At 43.1% G+C, this 12,007-nt stretch overlaps 1 protein-coding gene across 3 annotated transcripts in view; it reads left to right on the forward strand.

Moving 5' to 3' along the window:
* Positions 1-9,492, forward strand: part of AMOTL1 (angiomotin like 1) — a 69,638-nt gene extending 60,146 nt beyond the window's left edge. For all 3 annotated transcript variants that reach the window (XM_083361944.1, XM_083361942.1, XM_083361943.1), the window contains 3 exons: positions 3,436-3,662; positions 5,834-6,106; positions 7,502-9,492. In XM_083361944.1, coding sequence (XP_083218070.1) covers positions 3,436-3,662; positions 5,834-6,106; positions 7,502-7,611 — 610 coding nt within the window. In that variant the 3' untranslated portion in view covers positions 7,612-9,492. The remainder of the gene's footprint in view (positions 1-3,435; positions 3,663-5,833; positions 6,107-7,501) is intronic.
* The last annotated feature ends 2,515 nt before the right edge of the window (positions 9,493-12,007 follow it).

Raw genomic sequence — 12,007 nt, forward strand, 5'->3', positions numbered from 1 at the left:
AGAACCTTCAGCTTTCGGAATACAAGGCCCCAAAAACGGGAACCAGATCCTGAACGTGCTACATTCATGGTAGCAAACTGGTAGGTTGGCAAGGGTTAGAAAAGGTCCTCTGTCTATACTTTGACTAGGTGTCCTCTTGTGGTTACTCTTTAATGAGTGGTCTCTACTTGAAAGGTCCCAAAGCATCTTCTCTTGCATTTGGGGAGCACCAAGTGAAGACCCATCTCTTCATTCAGGCCTTTCTTGTATTAATGCTGCAGAACAGGGGTCTTCAAACATGGCCCTTTTATGACTTGTGGACTTCAACTCCCAGAATTCCTCACCTGGCTGAGGAATTCTGGGAGTTGAAGTCCACAAGTCATAAAAGGGCCAGGTTTGAAGACCCCTGCTGTAGATAGAAGAATGGCTCTGTTTAGCTTTCTTTTCCTCCCTGTGTATTTTTTTCACAGTTTCTTTTGGTGTATTTTAATCATTTCTCTTTCCCCCCCCAGTATTTTATTAAATTTTATTATAAGATGAAAATGCCAAAAAGAAGCAAATGTTAGAATGCTAAGGGAAAGAAGAAGGGTGCAAAGAGAAAGAAAGAAAAAAAATAGGGATTTCCGACTTCTTCAGTGTAAAGGTAAAGGTAAAGGTTCCCCCACACATGCATGCTAGTCGTTTCCAACTCTAGGGGCCGGTGCTCATCTCCGTTTCAAAGCCGAAGAGCCAGCGCTTGTCCGAGGACATCTCCGTGGTCATGTGGCCGGCATGACTAGACGCCAAATGCGCACGGAACGCTGTTACCTTCCCACCGTAGTGGTCCCTATTGTTCTACTTGCATTTTTTATGTACTTTCAAACTGCTAGGTTGGCAGAAGCTGGGACGCGTAACAGGCGCTCAGTCTGTTCAGTGTAGTAGAATACAAAAAAGAGAGAGAGAGAGAGAGAGAGCAACTTCAACCTTTTGTTTTACATTTCTAAACATTCGAAGCCATTTCTATTATAACAAAATTATTCTATTCATCAAAACCAAAAATCAAAAGTTTTATTTTTTTTATTTTGAGCAAAAAGTCCAGAAGTGGTTTCCAAGTAGAAAAAAAAAAAATAAACTAGATAAATTCTTCTCTTTAATCTTTACCATCCATTCTTCCCATATTTTAATCATTTCTGAATGTTTTGATATTTAATTTAATTTAATTTATTAATATTTCTATACCGCCCTTCTCCCGAATGACTCAGGGCGGTGTACAGGGCAAGAATAAAAACACAGAATTACAAAAGTTAAAAAGTAATTAAATACATGCCCACTAAAAAAACAATTAATACATAGTAAAAACCCCAATAAAATGACAATAAAAAACCCCACCAATCCCCCATCAGGCCAGGCCGGCTTGTTCGAACAAGTATGTTTTTAGATCGCGGCGAAAGGAGCGAAGATCGGGCGCCGTCCGGAGCTCAACCGGTAACTGGTTCCATAGTTCCGGGGCGCCCACAGAGAAGGATCTCCCCCTGGGGGCCACCAATCGACATTCTCTGACCGGTGGCACCCTGAGGAGGCCCTCTCTGTGGGAACGCACAGGGCGGAGGCAAGTTGATGCCGGCAGCAGGTGTTCCCTAAGGTACTCCGGACCCCTGCCATGTAGGGCTTTAAACACCATTACTAGTACCTTGATATACTGGTTGGCAATGATATATTAAATAAATGGGGCCTACATATCCCAATTGGGCCATAAAATTAATATTGCATCAGGAACAGAGTGGATTGGAACATTATATTCATCTGTTTCCCACCATCTTCCATGTATACAAACCAAGGATGTGCTTACATGACAAGTGTCTCCAACTAGCCAACCATATTTTAGACTCACGACCCTCTGGTTGTTTCATGGTTTCATGCATTGTGTGAATTGAGAAATGTCAATTAATAGCATAAACCACTGTGCATTTCACAGTAGAGGCTGCTATGTTATCCATGCAATAGGAGGAAGGTTTGATGGGGAAATCTATTCTGTAGCAAATAGCCTCCGTTGTGATGCAAATTTTAGAAAATGTGGGGAGACTTGTGTGGTCATCTTTAGGATTACCCTCTTGATGATGACTGCAAGGGGAGAGTGCAGACCAGCCTGTCCATCTTTGCTTTTCTTCACATGAAAGAGCTCTCAATGTCAGCCATTCAAGATAGGTCAGATCAGGAAACATACCTCCTGGAGGTATATTTCATTGTTATAGGAAACTACAGAACGTTCAAAGTTTCTCTCTTATACTAAAGATAATCAAGAAGGGGCAATCTTGAGTTTCTCGTCCTCTCCTGTCTTTCTGGGCCACGTTTATGCTTTCAGTACTCCTTTTTCAAGGTAACCTGAGTAGTTCTGTACAAGGGGACAGCCCCTTGATCGGATGGTACCAATCACATGTCTCCTATACAGAAAATATTTTTTCCATGCTGAATACGTTGCAGTTTGGCTGAGCTGCACAGTCACATCCACAGGGGATTAAGCAACTCCAGCTTGGTTATCTTTGCAACCATGCACAAATGTGGAAGTGGTGTGTTTGTGTGCTTTTAACCCAGACATGTCAAACACAAGGCCCGGGGGCCAGATCCAGCCCACGAAGTGGTTTCATGTGGCTCGCGAAGCCATCCTGGAAACAGTGAGGGAACGGCCCCCACTGCCTTGGCCCTGGCCCAGAGACCCTCCTTCTGCCAGAGACCCTCAGATCTGTCCCACTCCTGCCTAGGCACCCTTGATGTGAACAATGTAGAGCTGGCCATGCCCACCCAGTAGGCCATACGCACTCTAGCCACGCCTACCCAGTAGGCCACACCCACCTTGGCCATACCCATCCGGCCCCCTGAGAGCAACTGCAATGCTGATGCGGCCCTCAATGAAATTGACTTTGACACCCCTGCTTTATAACATAGGTCAGACATGTCAAACACAAGGCCCAGGGGCCAGATCCGGCCCGTGAAGTGGTTTCATGCGGCCTGCGAAGCCATCCTGGAAACAGGGAACGGCCCCCACTGCCTTGGCCCTGGCCCAGAGACCCTCAGATCTGTCCCACTCCTGCCCAGGCTCCCATAGGCACCCTTGATGCGAACAATGTAGAGCTGGCCACGCCCACCCAGTAGGCCCAAGCCCACCCTGGCCATACCTACCCGGCCCCCTGAGGGCAACCTCAATGCTGACGCGGCCCTCAATGAAATTGAGTTTGACACCCCTGTTTTAACCAATACTATGCATTAAATCCGCTAAATTGATCATGGCAGGATTAAAGGAAACCCTAACTGGGACCAGAAGGATACAACATTTGAACACTGACTGAGAAAAGTGTTTTTTGGTCCAAATACCTACCCAGCTCTAGCTGGGGCCAAGTGACCTCTTTAAGTCTTACTTCTGCTTCAATAATACTGTTAGCTCTGCATTTACGAGTGTTTATAAATTATTACCGTTACCAGAATAAAGAACCTGTATGCAAAAATCATCGAGAAAGATGCCATGATCAAGGTCCTTCAGCAGCGATCCAGGAAAGATGCCAGCAAAGGAGATTCAGCAAGTTTGCGGCCCGCTCAGTCGGTGCCATCCATAGCTGCGGCTACAGGCACACACTCCCATCAGACCTCCCTGAACCACAGCCAGGGCACTGAGGAGAAGAAAGAAGAAAAGTCTTGGAAAGAAAGCATGGGTGAGCTTCAGTTCATATGCGATGCGAAGCCACAATTGTTAAATAAGCCAGTTTTCTTCAGACAATATGCTAAACCCTGTATTGTCTTTTGTCCGCTGCAGTGGCTAGGTTCATATAACCTGTTTAGTTCAACTCAAGAAAAGCGTCTTTATCATTCAGCAGAACATGGGAACCCACCCTTGGTGTGTAAACTGGAGCCTGGCGAAGATCTACTAATGTTCTCCATTTTTTAGAACCGAGAGTCTCAACCTCATCAACTTGTAAGATGTGTGGACTTCAACTCCCAGAATTCCCCAGCCAGCTTTGCTGACTGGAGTGTTCTGGGTGTTGAAGTCCATATATCTTAAAGTGGCTGAGCTTGGGGAAGGAACACTGTCTTAAAGGAAGATAAATGTTGTATTTCACCCATATAATATTGCTCCATGCACATTTGGGATGGCTTGCTGTTTTTCCCAGTTCTGTCTTAGGTTTTGATGAAAACTTTTCTTGATTTATTTAGTCGACGGTTTTATGAACTCTTACTTTTAAGAAATTTGGCAAACTATTTTAAAGATCAGTCAGTGGTAAACATGGCAATAAAGTCATATTGAAATAGGATATTTTATTTGCCAGATATCCTGCTTCAACATTGTGTGGTGGCCAGAGATTTACTGCATCGCTGTTGGTTCATACTTTCAGCAAAGTAATATACAAAGTTATGAAGGTTTAAATGGCATAACCAGATGCACCCCACTGACAGTTGTAAGGCTGTGTGTCTGTATAGCATGATTTGGGGTCACACAACCTGCTAAATCAGGGGTGGACCACTATAACAACTTTACAACCTGTTGACTTCAACTCCCAGAATGGAGTCATAGCTGGCTCAGGAATTCTGGGAGCTGAAGTCCACAGGTCATACACAGTATGTTTGAACAAATAATCCAAATTATGGACCAATAGAAAATAATATTTGCATCTCAGGATTGAACAGTGGTGTCCTTGCTGTTCCCTGAGCTTCGATGTTTTCTTGCCGAAGTTTCATTACCCAACTAGGTAACATCTTCAGTGATAGACAGTCCTAGCACTGAAAATGTTATCTATTTGGGTAATGAAACATCTGCCAGAAAACAACCAAGCTCAGTGAGCACCAAGGGCTCCACATCGTACTATGGCCTAACACAACGGCCTTTTTCACACAATATGCTAAGACGATAGCATAGTATACAAAGCACATGACCCAAATCTTATTTAGGTTTTGGACTCTTATTGTCTGCATACTTCTTTAGGGCTCAAGTCTCTTTATATCTGGACTAACACTTTGGAACTTATTTTCAGCTTTCCCTACGAAGCTAGACTTTTTCCTTAGGGTTTTACTTACTTCTGCCAGATGGGAAGTTTTCCCTTCTTCATAAATTGCTGCTGGAAGCACTCCACTAGCTTTGTTCCCAGATCAGCCAAAAAGTTGGTGAACATTCAGCCCTGTCACATCATTTCAGCCAGTTTGCATCACTGCCATGAGTATAATGTGGTTGGGGGAAAAAAATGACCTGGCTACTTTCCAGCCATTGCTTTTAGAAGGAGCCAGCAAGTTTCAGAAACATCAGCATATTTCACTGGGATTGGTGGTGAGAAATATATTTTAACAAAGACAATAATGGATGATGGGCAATATATATGCTACTTGCTGTATTTGTTTAGTATCATTTACAGGAATTTGCATAAAACAGTGAGGTTAAAACATTGAGAAGTGTGACTATTAGTAATTATCTAGTGTGGAGGTTAGTGCTCTCAGATAACTCCCATTTTGTTCCTTCTTCAATGGATATTAGTAAGCATAACCAGCAGAATGTCATCTATAGGAAGCTTAACAATATATTTCTGTCCTGGCTTACTACTCCAGTAAAAAGCCAAGATCAGGAGGCAAGCCAGGAATCCAGGTTTAGGCAGTTAAGTTTCTATGGCAGGCTAGATCTTGGGTTCTGTAGTCACTCTTGTTCGTAATATTGCTTATTGTAGGTCAGACTCCCAGGCATTTTAGCTTACAGTTTTGTGTACTTGCAACCATCCTTTATAGAACGTAGCTTCTTTGCATCAGATGTTGAAAAATTCAGTCTGTCTGCTCTTTGAGGAAGAAGCCATGGTAGAAATATAATGAAAAATATCTTGGTGTCCATTTTGTTATTTTCTTGAAGGTTTGTTGTTAGGGAAAGACACCTCTGAACAGTCATCCATCCCTTCGTTGACCCTTCCAACTCCATCTTTGTCCTCTACAATGTCTTCATGGCCAGTCACCATCTGCCATGCTAAAATGGGCAGCAAAGACAACAGCACTCAGACAGACAAAGGCACGGAGCTTTTCTGGCCCACTGCAGCTTCTTTTCCGGGTAGAGGGAAACTGAGTCACTCTTCTGGCAGCAGTCCGGCCCTGAGGCACATCGCAGGCAAAAGTGCTGGAGAAAAAGCAGGTGAGTAGTTCCAATTGCATTGATCCCCAGAACGTGACTGGCAGGATCTGTAAACCTGCAATTTGTAGACTTCAGAGTTTTGAGAATTGGCTCCTGGGAAAAGCAAAATGCAAGTAGTGCTCGATTTATAACTATAATGATAGTTGTAAGTAATTATACAAGAGCCAGGGTGGCACAGTGGTGAGAAATTAGTATTGCAGGCCAATTCTGCCAACTGCCAGCAGTTCGATCCTGATCAGCTCAAGGTTGATTCAGCCTTCTGTCCTTCTGAGGTTGGTAAAATGAGGACCCAGATTGTTGGAGGCAATAAGTGCTATTGCTATTGCTATAAATAGGAGCCATGGTGGCACAGTGGTTAATACTGCAGGCTGATTCTGCTCACTGCCAGGAGTTCAATCCTGACCTGCTCAAGGTTGACTCAGCCTTCCATCCTCCTGAGGTCGGTAAAATGAGGACCCAGATTGTTGGGGACAATACGCTGACTCTGTAAACCGCTTAGAGAAGGCTGTAAAGCACTGTGAAGTGGTATAAAAGTCTACGTCCTGTTGCTATTGCTGTTGTAAGTCATGCCAATCATTCAGTGAGTCATCACATGACCAATCTGATTTTATGACTGTTTTTGCAGCAATCATTAGCAAATTACCATGGAGGTTAAGCAAATCCACGGTCAGTAAGCAAACCTATTGTTCGCAATAGCCTTTTTTTTGCCAGAAAGTGGTAGTAAATGCAGTTTTCTAATTTCGGTCATGTGACTATGGGACATTGCAAACAGCTATAAATGCAAGCTGGTTGCTGAGCAGCAAAAATACAAATTTGATGAGGGGGATGCTAGCTGTTGGAAGTTCAAATCTGGGTCATAAGTACCTTTTTTGGGGTCTGTTGTAAATTTGAAAGGTTGCTAAGTGACCAGCCATAAGTTTAGGACTATCTGTAAAGCAAAATTCAGAAACCATCCATTTTCTACTCACTGATGCTTTCCATCTTGGAAAACTCTCAGCTTTTACTTAGCTGATTAATCTCTTACTGACCTGTATGAGTTAAAGGGGTTCTGTGTTTCTTTAATTTGCTTCCCTGTGACCCCTCCTAGGAATGTTCCTTCTATTCCTTTACACATTCTTGGAATGGAAGCCACTTGTACCCAAGAGCTTTACATCCAGCAAGTTTAAGGCACATTTTATTTGGCAAGGCCTAGGGCCGCCATCGCCCGTAAGAACGGTCTTAAAAGCAGGTAGCAGAAACAGATGCCCAGCCTGGAAAGAACGTCATGTGAATTATGTGTGAGAACTGTCCCAAAGCAGGGAGGGGGAAAAATCATTTCTGTAGATCAGCTTCTATACTAAACACAGGCAATTTGGCCCAAAAACCTGACCCATTCTCTGCATTTTTCCCCCCCAGAAAACTTTTCCAGCTGTGGGAAGCTCCTGGACAGCAGCAAAAGCAGAGTTAGCAATCTGCTTCATAAGCCTGAATTTCCAGATCCAGATATGATGGAAGTCCTTATTTGAAGCCATGGAGCTTTTGCTGCTTTGGGTAAAAGCACCCCGTCACGCCGGAGAAGAGGGGGTTGTTGTTTTCATTGTTGTGCTTGAGTTAAAAACTCTGAAGGAGAACCACAAAGTTGGACCAAGAAAGTTCGAACCTAGAAGAAAACTCCAGGTGGATCTGAGAGTTGAGGAGGGCAGGGGACTCAGAATGTTGGAGAGAGAACATTTGGGATGTCTGCTATGTACAGTCAACCATGATGTGGATTTGGAGCGGTGTGGGGGAGACGGCAAGATGTTATAGGAATAAGAGGACGTTTCTATGGAGGTTGTGTTTGACGTGCCGGGAACTGTTCTCTTAACACCTAAGTAGTGACATCATTGGGTGCTACGTTGCCCACGTGGAATTTTTTTGAATTGTATTTGCAATTCTTGGGCGATATCATTGTTTCAGCTGCTATCTTCTTCCTGCTTTTCCGCTTTGATTCCCCCACCATCTGGGTTAGCTTCTACTGTATGTCAAACATGCCGACGTAGATCTCTGGTAGAACCAAGTTTAGACAGGTTAATCTTAAATTGTTTTTCCATGATCTCTGTAGTTGTCTCTTGTCTACAAGAGCCGGTCCCTGAATGCTGTTGACCACGGAGGAAAACGAGTTGACATCCAGGTGCTCAATACATGACAGCCATTGACTTGCTGGTCTTATTCCATGAGATCATCTGCATTATGAAATGAAGCAATCAGTGAGCAAAACAGCAACAAGATCACCAGCTCCTTCAAATTTAATTTATTCTGGCTGGGTCAGGTCCCAGCTCATTTAGGGCTAAATGAGCATTGAATGGGATTTCTTCCCTGGATTCCTAGCAAGGATGCACCCACAGCAAAATTCCCGAAGGTCTGTGTCCAGAGGTTATGCATCTGAACAGTCATGTGTGAAGACTGTGCCTCTTTGGATCAGCTTGGCGAACTTGCCAGGAGATCCGTATATGACCTTCTGCCTAGGTAAGAAAGATCTTTGAGCCTCTGCTGCAAGCTGGCTTGTCGAAAGAGTCCTAATATAACATAGGAAGTAGTGAACACGACGGTCCCTTTTGGATGGGGCCAGATGTGCAGTTGTTTTTGTATTCTCCTCTGTTGTGTAGTTTAGTGCTTGTTACGTTGTACTCTTTCTGACAAAAAGTGTGTACATTGGTAAGAGTCCTTAGTCCACGTAGCAGTGTTCTGGTTTTGCTCTGACTCCTAAATTTGCCTCTTCATTTGGATGTTAGGTGAAAAAAAAGTCTCCCAAGGCTGGTAGTAAATGCTACTTCCTGGAGTATCTGTAGCTAGTAAGCTCATGCAAATCTCTTTTCCCTCATTTCCTTCCTCTATAGACCAGGAGACAGTCTTAACTGCCTCTTGTTACGGACATGTTTATCCAGGACTGGGAGCACTCTATGAGTCCAAGGTATGTGTTATCCAAAGCATAAATAGCTGGTCTCAAATTCTGACTGTGCTCTTACTCAAATTTCTCTCCATGGACTATAAGGCAAAGATGTACACCAGGACTGTACATAGCGTTGCTTGCTCACTGCTGTTTCTGAGGTGCAAAACATGGCAGTCTAGAGGGGAATTAGCCTAAAAGTTGCTTCTTCATATATACTGTATGTAGGTACATTTAGGCCTACGTACCTTGCCACATTTCATTAAAGACCAGGCCTTCTATTAATACCTTTCCAACAGTACATTTACACCCAAGATTCCACTTGCATACAAAGGGGGAATTGTTACCATTCTTTTGTGTGCAAACTGGCAGGCGGCTTTCCCAAGCCAAAAGAATCAGGACATTAAAATCTTGTTAATCTGGCTGCATGCAAAAAATAATGTTACTGTAGATTTTTAGTGCCAAAATATGTGGCCCTGGAGGCCCCCAGAATCTAAGCCAGGGGTAGGCAACCTTGGCTCTTTTATGACTCATGGACTTCAACTCCCAGAATTCCTGAGCCAGCTATGCTGGCTCAGGAATTCTGGGAGTTGAAGTCCAAGAGTCATAAAAGAGCCAAGGTTGCCTACCCCTGGTCTAAGCAAAGTAGGCTAGGCCAAAACCTAGGGGTCTTTTTTGCATTGGGAGGGCAGGTTAGCTAGATTTTATTGCAAACATCTAATATCCCTGCCCACTTTCCCCTTAACCAACTTGGTGAGGTCGTCAAGCTGATGGATGTTCACCCCCATTCCAGTCCATCCTATTAGAGCATAATTTATCTACAGAATTGCATTTGTATAGTGGCTGCTATACTTGTAAACCAGTGTTTTCTAGCTTGCTCATACCTGATCTATGCGCTGCTGCAGTGTTATCCTGCCTGACATTTATAGCGTTATATAGTTATATTCCAGGCAAGTGGATTGTAAGATAATGTCAATTTTCCCTGTTTTGTTTCTGTTGTGCAGATTGGCTACTGCAGAGCATTGTACAGCTTGAATGTGTTTGTATAGATACATAGCGTCTCATCTTCCATAACAAATATGGGTGACTCTGGCCAGCCAAAGAATTTTCTCCTGTTCTCTGCTGCTTACATTTGTGCCTTAATATTGTATATAATAAATGTATACAACTACCGTTTCCAGATCATTTCTTTGATGCAAGCTCCAACATCATCCTAGGACACCATAACACAAAGATTGGCAATATAGTGCTTGTGGAAAGCATCATGTTCCAAAGCATGCCAAACCATAAATCTTGGTTAGCATATTATAATTGTGTTGATATAATGTGCTCTGCTCAAAGTGGACTTTAATGGCCCACTCTGGAGCACATTTTATGATAGAAGAATTCCCAGAACTTGCTGAACCACAAACTACCCAATCATGAATTATGCAAGTTTAGAATAAAGCTTGAGTTTGTGGATAGGAACAGATCAAGGGGTTACTTTGTTAACCAACTATCTCCTTGCTCAACAACATATAACTAGTAAGAGAATTCACTAAGAATGTGGAATCCCTGGTGCTCTTTAAGCTTTGTGGGGGTTTTTCTTGCAGATGTTGCATTACCCAACCAGGTGACAGGATGATGTTCTGCAGTTGGGTAATGAAACATCTGCAAGGAAAAAAACCAAGCTCAGAGCATCAATCCCGAGTTACATATATTTTTTTCTACTGTGACTAAGAATAGTTTGCAGAGTGGTACTTAGTGCATGTAGCTTTATGTATACCGGTATTTGCTCATAGTAATTAAATCATCAGTAGTAAAAGAGCTTATATTAGCCTGGCTAGGGACCTCTTTGAATCAATAGAACTCCATCGCCTTATGGTTTTGCAGCTTTAAGCTCGATTCGTACAGGCAATCTTAAAGATTTCTTGAAACATGTCAAATATAAAGGTAAAGGTTCCCCCGCACATGCGTGCTAGTCGTTTCCAACTCTAGGGTGCTCATCTCCATTTCAAAGCCAAAGAGCCAGCGCTTGTCCGAGGACGTCTTCCGTGGTCATGTGGCTGGCATGACTAGATGCCAAAGGCGCACGGAACACTGTTACCTTCCCTATAGTGGTCCCTATTTTTCTACTTGCATTTTTACGTGCTTTCAAACTGCTAGGTTGGCAGTCACTCTGTTACGCAGCACTCGGGATTCAACCCGCCAAAATGCCGACCTTCTGATTGACAAGCTCACCGTCCTAACCCACTGAGCCACCACGTCCCTTATGTCAAATATAGAACTGTTGAAAAGAGAGCTGTCCTTAGTAAAGTAGGACAGTCATACTTTCCTACTCTTTCACGCAAACACAGTATGAGTTTTAAATCTTTTAAGTGCATGTCTATGTATATGAATGGGTGCGCCCATGTAACCGACTCTGGGGGGAAGTAGAAAGTTTCTGTGGGGTGGAAATCAGCTGCATTTGATGGGACACTAGTAGGAACCATGTGTTTGGAACAAACATGACTAAGTCCAGGTTCATGCTCTTATCAACTAATTACTTTAGGTAAACAGAAATGCCAGATGTTGCTTGTTAAATTCATCTTTTGATCCTGAGTCTTGTTCGTTTTACATGAAAAACAGTTGCCTCTCCCCAGCCCCTACCTCTCACCATATCCCGTGTTGTGATATTTTTTGCACACGTAATGCAAATCTGTGTAATTTATTGGATGATGGCCTGGTATACGGTAAGTGATGTCTTTTATCTGTGTTAGAGATGCTCAAGTTCCAGTCTCCTTGGGATCAGATGCATAATTTCAGACCTTTTTAAGAACTTGAACTAATTATTATTTGGAAATTACAGACAGTCTTTGACATACGACTGTAATAGAGTCTGTCCGTTATGGTCATATGTTCTGATGGTCATAAATTGGGTCAGTGACTGCTTCGGTTTCATTTGTTTAAAATTAGTATGTACATACGTATACAGGTTATCTTCGACTTACAACCACAATTGAGCCTATTTCCATTGC

This window comes from Vipera ursinii (assembly GCF_947247035.1).
Source record: "Vipera ursinii genome assembly, chromosome: 4".
Classification (NCBI taxonomy): Eukaryota; Metazoa; Chordata; class Lepidosauria; order Squamata; family Viperidae; genus Vipera; species Vipera ursinii.